The sequence below is a fragment of the Ctenocephalides felis genome, unplaced genomic scaffold (genome assembly GCF_003426905.1).
Source record: "Ctenocephalides felis isolate EL2017-DRISC unplaced genomic scaffold, ASM342690v1 CF-g0.4_SCAFFOLD_03571, whole genome shotgun sequence".
Taxonomy (NCBI): Eukaryota; Metazoa; Arthropoda; class Insecta; order Siphonaptera; family Pulicidae; genus Ctenocephalides; species Ctenocephalides felis.
This window is the reverse complement of record NW_020539725.1, coordinates 4,362,140-4,378,211: the sequence shown is the minus strand read 5'-3', so window position 1 is coordinate 4,378,211 and position 16,072 is coordinate 4,362,140. Positions and strand designations below refer to the sequence as shown.

At 30.4% G+C, this 16,072-nt stretch overlaps 1 protein-coding gene across 1 annotated transcript in view; it reads left to right on the top strand.

Moving 5' to 3' along the window:
• LOC113385496 (hemicentin-2-like) overlaps nucleotides 1-15,844 on the top strand; it is a 147,571-nt gene extending 131,727 nt beyond the window's left edge. Inside the window, exons 8-18 of the mRNA XM_026623352.1 lie at nucleotides 68-198; nucleotides 2,529-2,688; nucleotides 5,755-5,938; nucleotides 6,318-6,430; nucleotides 6,697-6,865; nucleotides 7,931-8,070; nucleotides 8,205-8,319; nucleotides 9,081-9,339; nucleotides 9,465-9,635; nucleotides 13,496-13,642; nucleotides 15,761-15,844. Coding sequence (XP_026479137.1) covers nucleotides 68-198; nucleotides 2,529-2,688; nucleotides 5,755-5,938; nucleotides 6,318-6,430; nucleotides 6,697-6,865; nucleotides 7,931-8,070; nucleotides 8,205-8,319; nucleotides 9,081-9,339; nucleotides 9,465-9,635; nucleotides 13,496-13,642; nucleotides 15,761-15,844 — 1,673 coding nt within the window. The remainder of the gene's footprint in view (nucleotides 1-67; nucleotides 199-2,528; nucleotides 2,689-5,754; nucleotides 5,939-6,317; nucleotides 6,431-6,696; nucleotides 6,866-7,930; nucleotides 8,071-8,204; nucleotides 8,320-9,080; nucleotides 9,340-9,464; nucleotides 9,636-13,495; nucleotides 13,643-15,760) is intronic.
• Nucleotides 15,845-16,072: the final 228 nt, after the last annotated feature.

Below are 16,072 nucleotides of genomic sequence, written 5' to 3'. Positions count from 1 at the left end.
TAAAAATGTTAATTAGTAGATTTCAATGAAAAATACTGATATCTTTTAACTAACTATTAATTTTCAGATCTTCCTGAAACTGAGGTAAAACTCGGAACCAATTTAGATCCTAATGTGATTCGCGAAGGTTCTGATGTATACTTTGACTGCAAGGTGGACGCGGTACCACCTGTGTACAAAGTCGAATGGAGATATAATGTGAGTTTGTATAATTTTTATGTAGATTTTATTTTATCTAGAGCCTTACATCTATTAGAAAACCAAAGTAAACTTTAGTATTTTTATTGAACTTTTATAAATTAAATATGCAGGTGTTTACTATTATAAAATTATCACAAGAATTTAAAACGTAATGCTTAGCTGTTTTACTTATTATACTTGGCTTATACATCAAAAACTATTATAGTAATATTATAAAAACATGATGTGTGCAACATTAATTATAACACAGGTCCGCAAAATAAAAAAGTTGTGTATATTTGGTGTGCGGCGCATGTTTTCATGTTTTCAAACTACATGACGTACACTCAACTATTAAATATTTTGTCGACGCGTGTACTTTATTTAATTTAATTAATACTGTTATTTTCATCAAAATAAAATTTGTTATACCGACAAATAAAATATCATTAATAAACTAGTTAAAAATCAGTGGTGAAATTTTAAACAGTTTACACACTTATTGTTAGTGAAATTAAGTTTATCAGAATATAACTAAAGATTTAGAACTAAACTGGCAAAATTTTAAAGAAAAGTCTCAATTTAAATATTTCAGATTGTTTCGCTTCAATTTTTTTAAATGTGTATACTTCAAGTTTTTATACTCTTTGAAATTTATTATTTTTATATGCATGTCATATTTTACGTAAGTAAGTAATTTAAATAAATACTACTATTTGTTAACAAAATTGAAATTTTCAATATTTTTCTAATGATGCAAACTACTAATTCTTATCTTTATATTGTATTTATAGAAATATTAAAACATACATAATGTATTTATAGAAATATTAAAATATTGAATCAAAATAAATAAACCATAATTAAACATTGTTCAGATAATTTAATATGATAGAATCATTAACAGTACACCTACCAACGCTGGGCAAAATGACCGTTTCAAACTTTGTGCACTGCTTAGACATTTTTAAACTTTAAATTCCTAGAATATACTAATAATCATTTCTTCACTATTTTATTTTGGTCATTTTTTCCATTTTTCAAAAAAAATATTATGTCGCCGCCTAACTATTGCGGCGAGTCAATTTGATCGGTGAAAAATAATGGTATTAGGCGAGTTTATATTTAGATTTATACAAAATATAACAAATGAACCAGACAAATTCAGAATAAAGTTTTGGATCAGCAATCAGAACCTTACGTCCTATGAGCTGTTGGGCTGAAACTTCTCCTTTCTTCGTATTTATTTAGATGGTAACCCAATGGTTAATTCATCTATATTTGATAATTTTGTTATTAGAATTAATCGAATAGGGCTGACTTTTTATTGGTGCAGCAATGCCGGGTGAGGGCTATTTTCACTTGGAAACATATTGCTATCTATATTTCCAAGTGAAAATCGTTGTCACTGCCGCCTGACAACAGGCTGATCAAAGTGGGTATCGAACCCGGGACCTCTGATCCAGGTCCCGTCGCGCTTAACCGCTTACCTACAGGCGAAGCCTGGATGATGTATGAAGTCAAATAGTAAATATATAATAAATGGGTTTCCATATTTGGGAACTGGCACGAGAATAAATTGTACAATTGTTTAGTTAGATAAATCGTTGCTCTAAAACTAACCACAGATTTTGAAGCAATTTGTATAAATCAAATTTCATTTTTCTCACAGAGTCTTAAAGTAAACCGAAAAAATACTTATCAAAAGTCTCAAACATTATCCAATAGAAATAGGAGAAAGCAACAAAAGTGTACCGAAAACTATTGGATTTTACATTAATATGCAGGACGAAATATTTTTAACTTTTCTGCGATTTACAAAGAAACGGCTCGGGCGATCGTAGCGCGAAGCTGACAAATGATAGTCCTCATCGAAATACATCAAATGGCTTTTAATTTTTTTAAATCGGTCCAGCCGTTTTTGAGAAAACGTCGATTTATGGCAAAAAATCTGTTCACATACACACACACACACACACACATACTTTTTCCAAATTTGGTCTCATTCGATTCAGAATGGCTTGACACGTCGAGAAAACATAAAATTAGCAAATCGGATTTTTTGATGAAAACATACACTTCTCCTTCGGGAAGTTAATAAACAATAAATCAATCATTGTCTGAATTAAGTAATAAAATAGATAAGTTTTTAATTGTAGGTCAATTTGACCGCTCGCGGTAGATATAGTGTCAGTAGGTTTAGGGTTGAATGATTCTTAATAAATCTTCGATATAACACTTATCTTTTTTCTTAATCTATTTTATTACCAGCATGTTGTTTTACTGTTACACTCAACAACTAATATTATTACATTTTCGATGTAATTGAATGTGTCTGATATTTTCAGGGTCGTCCTCTGCCTCACAACGTCGGCCAAGGTGTTATAATAAGTAACCTGTCACTGGTGCTGCAGGGCGTCAGTCGCACGACAGCCGGAAACTACACTTGCGTCGGATTCAACGCCGAAGGGGACGCGCCCAGCAAACCGTTCCAGCTGAACGTTCTATGTTAGTACTATTATATGCACACTTGTCATATGCAAAACTATTCCATCTATTCCATCACTAGACCTACATGCTCTATAATATTCAATATATAATATATAGAGCAGGGTTTATACAAAAACCGACATTTCAGAAAACCGGTTTTCGAATTTTAATTTTACTAAAAAACCGGTTCTAACCGGTTTTCGAATTTTAAATAAAAAATAAATTTTTGCTCGAATGTTCTGTAATTTATCCGCAAATTTAGTGTAATTTAGAGCAGTATTTGACTGAATTTATTTGTTGTTCAATTTTATATATAGTAAACAAAATTATTTTAATTTTAATTAGTAGAACTAAAAATAATAGTTTATCTTGATTAAATAACTTTGAAAATAATTATTCGTTATTCATGCATCATTTTCACATATAAGAATGAAAATATTTTTATGATAGTAAAGGGAAATTTTTCGATTAAATGAAAATAATACTTTTTTAAATAAAAAAAAATTATTAAATTGAAATAAAATAAAAAAATATTAGATACATGTTGATACATACTTGTTAATATCAATTATAGCTTTAAAAACAATTAAGCTAAACTCGGGTATTACCTATTCCGAGCAATTTTAATTAATTTTAATAAAATATGATTTCAAAAAACTGAGAACGTCTACCGAATTGCTACTTAGACGTGCCCTTTGTTTACTCACAAAATTTCCTGAAATAGAAAATACTCTCACATTTGCGATCGAATTATGCCTAATTGTTTTCAAAGCCTGATATAATAATTCTAAGTTTTTTGTTCTTTGTGGCTTCTAGAGTTTAAAACTCTTATTTTAAGTTTGAGTAGAGGAAGTTACTTCTTCAAGAAGAAGTCATACTGATTTAAATTAATATATACATTGGTATAAAAATCTAATTAAATATATACAAAACCTTTCTGGGAACCATTGCAGACTGATAAGATATGAAATGCCAGTGAACCGATATGATTTCAAGAATCAAAACACTTTCATCTATATTTTATATTTGGTTATATTTGTCATTTTCCACATATACAGTAAAAACCGACTTTTTTCGCTAAAAAGCCGGTTTTCGAATTCCATAATTTTCGCCAAAAACCGGTCATTTGTATGGCTTTTTGGCAAAAATGCTATATACTAATTTCAACATACTATAAACTCTAGTGCACATATATACAATATTAATATATGTTCTTGAAAATAATGTTTAATTTGTTGAAAATGTATATGTATTTATTCTGTAAATTAAAGCATACGGAGAAGTACGGACAAAATGACATGGTGTTTTTTTGGAAGTAAAACTTTTTTAGGCGCGACTGGGGTGTAAATCCGTACAAATGCAGCGGAAGTGCGTTACGGCAGATAAGATAAGAGTCGAGTGCCAATGATTCGCCATTCGCTCTCAATGATATCATTTCATATACGGGTCTATTGCGATTAGTCTTCGCGTATGTGAATAGAGATCCGTCGTTGTATGCGTACCGGCCTCAACGTTGTATGCGTACCGATATCAACTAAGAAATCGGCATAGATAAATAAACATTTTCAAGTTACATCGTAGTACAAATCTTGATTTAATGAAAAATGCCTGAATCAGAACAATATTTTACCCTAACCCCAGTAAATAATTTTAATGAAAATAATAAAACAAATGCAGCATTTGCACCGTGTATGAAACATAAGTTTATTGAAATAATTTTATATCTATATTATTCGTAGTTTCTATAAATCTTTGAAGTTGTTGAAATGGAAAATATTTTTAGGCAAAACAGATATTACAGCTGTTCAAAGAATGAAATTATATCGCCAGCGAAAAAGTAAAAAAAATATCATCAGTCAATGAATGTATGTTAATTTTATATACATGAAGTTCTTCAATCACAATTATTACATGATGAGTAAAGTTGCGAAAACAACATTTGTTTAGGCGTTGTTTAACATAATCAACTCTGTAAACGAATATTATAGAAGTTATTAATCAGCAATTAATTCATTTCTCTTATAAAAGTTCATTTCTAAATGCTAATTACAATGACAAAACCGATCATGCTATATTTGAAGTATGACTTTTATTACATTATTGTTTTTAAATATTATACATATTTTTAATGCTATTATAAATATATAATTTATAATTTATCACTATATAAATGTGTACAATGGTTGACACTAATAAATATATGCATCACGAGTGTTACCATATTACTAATAAACATTATTCAAAATTGTTATATGATGTATTTATTATTACTTAAATGTCATCTTGTACAGTAGCAAATAAGTTTTACTTCCATCGCGTGTGAACCTTACGCGCACTCTTTTTATGATATTTATGTGTTCAATGATATTATAATCAGTCTCAATCGTTTTTACTTATTTTTGGCATATTGACTACGAGTAAGATAGTATTTTATTTAAGTAGTCACAAATTAATTGTTCGGTCCTCATTCAGACTATAATAACATAGTTATTAAGCAAAAATGCAGCTAATTATAAAATCCTTATTGTCTATATAGTACGAACCAAATGACATAAAAGGCAAGGACCTACTGAAATACTAATTTTTAGGAAGGCAGTCACAAATTAATTGTTTGGTCCTCTTATGGATATCAGCACATATTGCTCAAAGGAAACAAATCATACATCGTAGCATTCCGAACAAAACTTCACCAGGCTCAAAACGGTGAAAGAGGGTTTTGCAATATATGCAAGCTTCTTATTTCTGTCTGTTAGTTAGAGTAAGAGTTAAACGTTCAAACGAGTCCCGGGTTTGATGGTTCGATCACAAGCCCGACCAAAAACCAAATATAATCTCAAATGAAAATTGTCTTCCATTGACATAGTTGTTTATAATAATATCCGGTATAAAAATACTCTTTAGTGTAGTCATATATGTCAGTAATAGGATTACTGGCTTGCCATCCAAATAAGCCATATAATAAAAAATTACAAAATAATTTTGTGAATGTTTAAATTTGTATATTGTAACTAAGATGTAACAAAATGTAAAATTATAAATTCCGTCTTCTTAAATAAGTTTTCAAAATGATATTGTAATTTTTAGTCGCGCCAACCTGCAGACCAAACCAGCCTCGTGTTCATGGAGTAGCAAAACAGGAGCGCGCACGTGTCAGATGTTCAGTGGAAGCAAATCCACCACAAGTAACTTTTCGATGGACATTCAATAATTCGGCTGAAAGCATTGAAGTTGCAGCAGCCCACGTTGCCAGGGCCAGAAGTGAAGACACGTAAGTTTTTAAATAAAACGGAAATATGTTGTTAAACTGATAGTTGGAATGATATTAAATTAAGGACTTTTAATTATAGTTGAACGTTAAAAAAATTATTATTGATTATCAAAATAGGCTGGTCTGGTCTTTAAAATAGTTTATTATGATTAATGGTTAGCTACATAGTTGTATCAACATCAAGGTCACAAATTGATATAGAGCAAATTAGTGAACTAATAATCATTTTACCCACCAGTCACTAATACTTACAATTATATATTTGATATATATTAAATATATGTAAAAATTGTATGTGAATAATTCTCAAAAATATTTGTTTATCTAATTATAGCACCGGCGCTCTGGACAATATGAATGGGGCCACTTTTGTCAGCAGTGTGGTGACCTACACTCCAGTAACCGAACTAGATTATGGTACACTACTCTGTTGGGCCACAAATAGCATTGGCAGCCAAAGAGTTCCCTGTGTTTATCACATTATTGCAGCTGGTAAGTAATTAATGAGAATCATTAAAGGATCCGATATAAATTATAAATATTTTGTAATTAAAATAATTTGTATAATTTTAAACAAATTTTTGTTAAATTTGGCGCGATTTTTTCGTACAATATTTTTTATTAAGTCCAAAAGTGAATGATAAATTTAAAATAGAAACGAGGATTAAATTTTATTTTTGGATTATATAACTACGAACAGATTCATGTACACTTAATAAACGTTAGCAATATATATGTTTTTCTCTTATAATTTACAGGTCGTCCTGACCAAGTCCACAATTGTACTGTAACAAACGTGTCTTTGACATCTCTAACTGTTCGTTGTTCTGCTGGATTTGATGGAGGTCTTCCTCAATCTTTTCTATTAGAAGCAAGAGATTCGGGAACTTTAACGACAAGGGCAAATCTCACTTCTCCAGTGCCCAGGTAAAACAATCTAGATAACTCATTAAACTATTTGAATCGATAAGTAAATAATTTTAAGACAATTTTTGCACTTAAATTTATACATTTAATATAGGATGATAGGTATTATTTTCTGTATATACCTGAAACTGAAAATATTAATTATGTATGTTATTTTATTTATTGTGCAATATCATTTTGATAATCACATTATTACCATAGTAATTATATATCATAAAATTTAGTTATATATCATAAAATTTAGTAATTATTATCTATGTATTATATAAAAATAAGTCAGGTTTTCCTTCCTGACGATATAACTCCAGTACGCACGAATCGATTTCGACGATTTTGCATTCGTTAGAATGGTCTCGGGCTCCGTGAGGCTTATAGCAAAGAAAATTGAAGAAAAATTCAACTGAAAAAAAAACAGAAAAGCGAAAAAACCTCTGATACTTAGCATGTACTACAAAGCAATATTTTAAGTAGATGGCGACGGTAGATACATTGTTTGATAGCTACTCATTGTTCTCTGTTCAGTTAATTTCATGTGACAAACAAAAAAAATGTGGCTTACCAAATAACACTTCAATGAAACGAATAATTTTCGTACACGTATAACGCTTCGATTCAATATTTACTTTGGATTCACTTTCATTTATCTGAAGAAGTTCAACTAAATAACACTTCATTTTTGTAATCGAAGTAAATTCATTACTGTTGTGAAATGAAATAATTATTTTTCTTTTTTAAATATAAAACAAAAAAAAATTTCTTCGTCTTTCACTTTCATCTTTCGATCACCAAACAAAATGTTACATAAAACGAAACCATCTGGTGGTGAAACGGAGTTCGCCGGGTTTGCTAGTATATCATAAAATTTATGGGTAATTATATCGATACAAATTATCATTGAATTAAAAATATTTTTAGAAATTTCCATTATACCACAATCAATTATACTATAGATTTTCTAAACTATATATTTTAATTTCTAAAAATTTCTTATATTGTATTTTTATTCTACTTCGTCAGTGCTTTATTTATATTAAATTTAATTAAATATTCTATTATTATTTTTAGATTCGCAGTTGCTGGTCTAAATCCTGGTGGAAGGTATTTAATTGGAGTATATGCTTTCAACGCCAAAGGTCGTGGAGAACCTGTAGTATTACAAGCTGCAACCCTCAGACTACCCGAAAAGCAATTAACTTCAGAAAAAGGTTTTTATTTAAACAAATTGAAAAATATTAATTAATATTTATTATATTTTACCTGTTGAGATAGAATTTACTATTACTGAGTAAATTATTGATGGTAATATTAAAAAACTATAATAAATATTTAATTATTTTAGAACCGCGTAGAAATATATTCTTCCGGATGACTCCAGCTTTATCGCTAACAATTGGGGCTATTCTTGCAATAATAACAGTAGCACTTTTAGTAGCAGCTATGCTGAGACTTCAGAGGTATGTATATTTTAATTACTAATTATTTCGCAAACTTTACTAATTAATTTTAATTCATCGATAACCTTTTATTCATTATACCGTCATTGGGAGTAATCACGTTTAATATTACGAAAAGATGGGTATATGTGTATATTAGTAGTGATCTTCATTATATAAATAGAACTGATCAAGTAAAATGCTCAAGTATTTAGTATTTTTATTGTCGACTAAAATTAATTACTTGCATTTTAAATATTTTTTATGTATCGCTATTTGACTATTATAAATGACTCATAGCAGTTACTTTTTGACTATTATAAATGACTCATTTCATTATAGCAACAAATTTTTAATATTTCAAAAAATGTAACGAAAAGTTTGCGATTAGATTTTGATAAATGGGAATTACCGTTTCCAAATATAACTTTTTTTGGAGCAAAATTTCAATTAAGGAGTATCAATTCCTATCTTTATATGAATTGGTAGTAAAAACTGTCAGAAAACTATGCATTTGCTGTGCAATCAGGCGTTATTCACATAAAACCCATTAATTGCAAATTGATACAAAGATAGGATACCAACATAGTGTAGTCATGACATTTCTATTTATCGTTGAATTGACCCCTGGATTCGAATTTGCATAGTTGATTTCATGTATTACGTTTAAAGAAATTTAAGTAAAAATAATGTTTATAATTTAAATACGGTTTTAGACATGTTTAATATTCTCCCGCCTCATAATTTGTTTTCTATCTCATTTCGTCATTGAACTACTTCAGGCGTTGTCGTGGTGGTGTTACTGGCGGTATTGACGGAGCAGCCCCAAAACATGGTGAGCCAGCTTCTCCTGGGCCAAGTGACAAAAGTGACACCATGACCAGTGGTGGTGGTGTTCATGCCGCCCTTTTAATGACTGCCACTGGAGGCAAAGACGCCAATGGCGGTGGAGCGGGCGTTGCTTGTCCAGATGATGGTTTAGCGGGCGGTGGTGACGAACGGGGACCTGATGTTGTGGCGGATGCTGAAGCCGACGAGCAGGTAATAATGAGTAATGTTGTAAGTTTCAGATTTATATTTCAAATTCCTGATACTTACTACCTTTTTTTGGTTGTAATGTGTAGTTTCTGTATACTTACTAACTTATATATCTATTCACCCTATAGGCAGAGTTTCTGCGTCGCCAACCCACTGTCGCAACGATAGCTGCTCCAAGAGGCGGCTCGCCAGTGATTAGTCAATGTTGTAGAATTGGAGGCATGAATATGAATATTCCTCCGAGTCCATTGCAAAGGATACCGCCAGGAGAACAGCATATGATTCTAAATAATCAAACGGTTAGTAAAAAAACACTTAAATAATTGTTTTTTTACATTGTATGAAAACTCCATTTTTTCCTATTTGACTTTAAGCAATTATATTGTGAAACACGCGATTGAAGTAAAACTTTTATTGCTATTGTATGAGATGGCATTTAAATTAAAAATAAATACATCATATAACAATTTTGAATAATGTTCATCAGTAATATGGTAATACTCGTGATTCACACATTTTTTAATGTCAACCTTTATACATATTCAAACTAGTTGGTTTAGTATTTAGCCTTGAGGCAAGTTACATGAACTTCCCGATATGTGTAAATAATCGACTTAATAAAAAAATGAGTAAATAATATACTTCATTAATCCTACTTTAAACTAGCTGTAAGTGGAATTCTGTCTTGAGGCAATTATGGCATCGTGCCTTAAGGCAAATTGCTGGAACTTCCCGTACCGTAACGAAATGTTCGTGGAATACTGAATATTTTCAAATAGATTATTATAAATATTGTAACATTGTCTAATATTTATAAGAATTATATAAACTGAATTGCATAGTTGAAATTATTTGTAAAGTATATTAGAACTATAGTCAGAATTAAAAATAAAATCTGAAATATTTTCGATATACAAAAAACTAAAAAAAAAAAAAAAAAATTGGAGAATTTTTTTTTCCAATATCAATTATTTTGTTAAGACAAGCAGAAAGTTCTTTGAATCATTTAAATCGGACGCTTAGTTCTCTCAAAAATTGCCATTTTTTACATATTTAGCTCCGTATCTTCAAAATGGCTGGGCCTGCCTTTGCCAAAAACTAATAAACACTTCTCCCAATCATTACTAATTGAATGTTTTTTAGATCATTCAAATCGGATACTCCGTTCTCTCTTAAATTCGATTTCTATTTTCTGCACTCTTTGCTCCGTATCTCCGAAACGGCTGGACTTGCCTTTGCCAAAAACTAATCAGCTCTTTTCCCTATCAATAGGAATCGAATGTTTTTTGAACCATTCAAATCGGTTGATCCGTACGCCCGAAAACGTGGGCGAAAATTTGTATCCATACATACATACACACACACACACACACACACACATCCATTTTTTCTGAGGTATGCCAAAACGTTCAGAAACCTTCAAAACGTCGAGAAATGTAAAAATTTTCAATTCCGATTTTCGGCCCATTACAATAACTTACCCTACGGGAAGTTAAAAAACGATAATAATTTTAGCAAAGTTTGACAAATTTTTAAAATTAAACTACTTGTCGTAAGGCCGCAATATTACAGTAAGTTCTATAAGACCATGATGTATATTGCCAAAAAAAGTTCCATGAATATCGGCTTAAATTTTTTTTCAACAGGTAATTACAAGAAAACGGCTCGGTAGATTTTCACCTAAAATTAATCAGCATCATTCCCAACTAATATCTTTCGAACAGTTTTTGATTTTTTAAAATCGGTTCGGTAGGATGAGCTTAAATGTGGACGAAAATTTAACTTTTTTTCAACAGTTAATTACAAAAAAACGGCTCGGTAGATTTTCACCTAAAACTAATCAGCACCAATCCCAACTAATATCTTTCGAACAGTTTTTGATTTTTTAAAATCGGTTCGGTAGGATGAGCGTAAATGTGGACGAAAAGTTTAACACTTTTTTCCAAATTACAAAGAAACGGTTCGGCCGATCGTCGCACAAAACTGAGAAACGATAATCCTCATCGAGATACATCAAATGCTTTTTAAATATCTGAAATCGGTTCAGGCGTTTTTGAGAAAACGTCGATGAAAATTCCAATTTTGACAAATGCCAAAAAGACCATACTAATTTTTGCAAACTTTGACGAATTTTTAAAGCTAAACGAGTTGTCGTAGGGCCGTAATATTTTAGTATGATGTAGAAGACTATGGTATCTACCGTCAAAAAAATAATCATAAAAATCGTCGAAATTTTTTTTTTTAAACTTTATTACAAGAAAACGGCCCGGTCGATCTCTACCAAAAACTAATCAGCACGATTCCCAACTACTATCTATCGAATGGTTTTTGAATTTTCGAAATTGATTCAGAATTGCGGGCTAAAACGTGGACGAAAAATTTTTCACTTTTCTGCAATTTACAAAGAAACGGCCCGGCCGATCGCCGCACAAAACTCAGAAACGATAGTCCTCATCGAGATACATCGAATGGCTTTTAAATTTTTGAAATCGGTCCATCCGTTTTGGAGAAAACGTCGATTTACGGCAAAAAATCTGTTCACACACACACACACACTCACATACTTTTTTCAAATTTGGTCTCATTCGATTCAGAATGGCTTGAAACGTCGAGAAAACATAAAATTAGCGAATCGGATTTTTTGATGAAAACATAAACTTCTCCTTCGGGAAATTAATAATAATAAATTATAAATTTATAATAGCATTAAAAATATTTATAATATTTGAAAACAATAATGGGATTAAAGTCATGCGATATGATCGGTTTGTCATTGTAATTAGCATTTAGAAATTAACCTTCATAAGAGAAATGAAGTAATTGCTGATTAATAAATTCTATAATATTCGTTCACACAGTGGCCAGCTGTAATATAACAATCTTGAATAATTTCATTAACACTAGCAATGAATAAACTACATAGATGTTCGTTATAAAGTATATCTGTAGATAAATAATACACAGCTATACAAACCATTGTTGTGCTTGATCTCTTGTTTAGAGTAATAAATCTGAATATCAATTTCTTCTTCATCATTTATAAATAATTTAGACTTTCTCTAAACTTCCAAAAGTGTCTAAGATATAATTCTGAGAGAGATATATCTTCGGCATGTTAGAATAAAGCTGTACTGCTTCAATATTTTTTAATATCTATAAAAATGCAGAAAATTAATATGTTAAACAACGCCTAAATAAATATTGTTTTCACAATTTCACTTGTCATGTAATTGTGTTTAAAGAACTTCATGTAATCAAAATTAACATACAATCATTGATTACTCGTTTTTTTTTGCTAGCGATACGGTTTCATTCTTTGAACAGTTGTAGTATCTGTCTTGCATATAAAAATAATTTCCATTTTATTAACCTGAAAAATATATAGTTACCACGAATAATACAAATTACTTCAATAAACTTACGTTTCTTATACTTATTATTATTTGCACTATTTTTATTTATGGGGTACGGGATAAAATATTCTTCCAATCCAGACATTTTATTAACTCAAGTGCAAATAGTTTTTTGTTAACTAACTGATTCGTTTTAGGTGAAAATCTACCAAGTCATTTTCTGGTAATTAACTGTTGAAAAAAAAAATTTAAGCCGATTTTTATGGAACTTTTATTGGTGATATATATCATGGTCTTATAGAACTTACTAAAATATTACGGCCTTACTACAAGTAGTTTAATTTTAAAAATTCATCAAAGTTTGGGAAAATGAGTAGTTTTTTTTATGTTTAGACGATTTACTTAGTATTGCGATAGAGTACCTGACCTTAGTGAACATACTAAACCATTAAAGTCCTACGAAAATAATTATAAAAGTTATGGATTTGTGAAAATTTGCTTTTTGAAAATACTCCGATTAACGTGATCGTTGGTTTTCAAATATATGTAAAAAATTATGATTAAGTAGATTATTTACACATATCGAGAAGTTCATGTAACTTGCCTCAAGGCAAAATACCAATACCAACTAGTTTTTTAAATGATGGTGATAATGTGATATATACTAAATAGTCAAAATACCATACTTTAATTGTTTTTGAGATGATGATGGTAAACTTTTTTACCCACGGACTCTTAAGCCCAGCTCTTACCCTATGCATGCTGGTATTAAATAAATTTATTTAATTTAATATTTTTACTTTCAGTTGTACCCAGCGCGCGCCATCCCCCGGCACATGTGGCCGAGCTACGGCGGCGGCGTAGCGGGTGTGACCAACATGTACCACGGACCGCCGCCTTCCCATGTGAATGCGGTCACCAGTATACCAATGCGACCTCTGCCTAGAAATTCAGTATGTATTTTTATTTTATTTTTTTTTTATGAAATAAAACTTCTTTAGCGCGACTAGGATGTAAATCCGTATAAATGCAACGGAAGTGCGTTACGGCCGAGTCGAGTGCCAAAGTCGAAGTGCAAAGATTCGTCATTCGCTCTCGATGATATCATTTCTATACGGGTCTTTCATTTTAAATAGGGGATTTTTACTAATTTTAAGATATAGATAGACCATTACCATGAAACAAAATCTGTTTCCAGAAAAATTTATAAACAATGCAAATAGTTTAAATTTTGTGTACTAAGATTTGGTAATTTGAGACGAAATTAATCAAAAACTTATTAAACATATATCATGTAAAATATAAAATTTTGATCATGTATTAAGGCAAATTGCTGGAACTTCCCGTACCAATTTTTTTTTAAATATCCAAATTTTTCTTTGGAAAAAATTGATTTTTGGGAATCTTGAAATTCTTAAAAAAATTACTTTTTTGAATTTATTTTTTGAATTTCTAAATATTTTGGAAATTTTGAACATTTTTCTGAAAACAATCGCGCTGCTTTAGCTGCTTAGAGATGAAATATGGAAGCACGTGAAGCGCCGCGTCGCAGTCATACTGATAAACAATGTTACGGAACCCATAGAAATTTTGATAAAATTCATACTTATTATAAACCCTCCATATGGAAGTTATAGTAATGGGCCGAAAATTGAAAATGAAAATTTTTGCATTTCTCGACGTTTTGAAGGTTTCTGAACATTTTGACATACCTCAGAAAAAATGGATGTGTGTGTATGTTTTGTATATCCGCATTTTTTCGTCCACGTTTTCGGGTGCACAGATCAACCGATTTGAATGGTTCAAAAAACATTTGATGCCTATTGATAGGGAGATGTGCTGATTATATCCTGGCAAAGACGGGTTCAGCTGTTACGGAGATACGGAGCATAGAGTGCAGAAAATAGAAATCAACTTTTGGGAAAATGGAGCATCCTATTTGAACTATCTAAAAAACATTCAATTAGTAATGATTGGAGAAGAGGTGATTAGTTTTTAGCAAAAGCAGGTCCAATAATAAATAATGATATTCCAGTAATAAATGGCAGTTTTTGAGAGAACTAAGCATCCGATTTGAATTATTCAAATAACTTTCTAATTGTTTCTAATTTTATTTTTTCAAAAAAAATGTTTTTTTTCGATTTTTTTTTTTTGTATATCGAAAATAATTCAGATTTTAATTTTAATTCTAATAAATAATTTCAACTTTGCAACTCAGTTTATATAATTCTTATAAATATTAAACAATGTTACAATATTTATAAAAATCTATTTGAAAACATTCAATATTCCTCGATCATTTTGTTACGATACGGGAAGTTCCAGCAATTTCCGTTAAGGCACGATGCCATACACAACTAGCTTGTACTTTTTCTGCTCAATTTCCGAAACCGCTAGACTTGCTTCCCAAAAATTTAATCAGTTCTTCATTTTGTCAATACAAGTGGAATATTTTCTGAATTACTGAAATCGCACGCTCCGTTCTCTTAAAAACTGAATTACCATTTTTGGCACTGTTTTGCCTCGTATCTGCAAAACGGCTAGGCCTGCTTACGCCAAAAACTAATCAGCACGCCTCTATATCAATAAAAAACGAATCTTTTTTAAATCATTCAAATTGGTTGGACTATGTTCTCGAAATCGTCGGCGAACATTTGTATGCAAACACACACACACTTACATCTATTTTTTCTAATGTATGATTTTCGATTTTTTGCGGTTACTATAACTTTCCCTACGGGAAGTTAATGAGTTCTAAACAATTTTGATTTTCATGAATACATAATTTTCAGATTATGAGCATATTTAATAAGAGATGATTTTCATTATATTGTTGGTCATTATTTTGTAAACAAAACAGAATTCTAACTCTGATGAATTATGTAACAAATGATGTGAACATTGTCTAAGAATTGATATATTTTTTTATTCTTTGAAAAATTCAAAACATGTTTTCAAAAGAAGGAGGTCCCAATAATTTGTCTCAAGGCACAATGTCATTCAAGTTTATATATGTTCTGATTTTTTATATTACTCTATAATATTATTAATAATATGTTATAATCTTTCAGATTTCTAGGCCAATGACGAGCCTGACGGAAGAAGACAATTCGTCCGATCTGTCTAACATAGTCAAAAGAGAATCAACGGTCTGACTGTAGGTTTCCGGCTAACGGCCTTTTCTCCAAATTTATAAAAGGAGAATAATTTTAATTAAATATAAGATTCTACACATTACAAGTAAGTTGTATTAAAAATTTACAATAACTCATTCTATTAACAGATCTGATATATTTTAATTTATGTAATATATATTGAACTGCCAATTGCATTAAACAATTATAAGAGTTGAATGAGAACGAATATTTCTGCTAAAAATATAT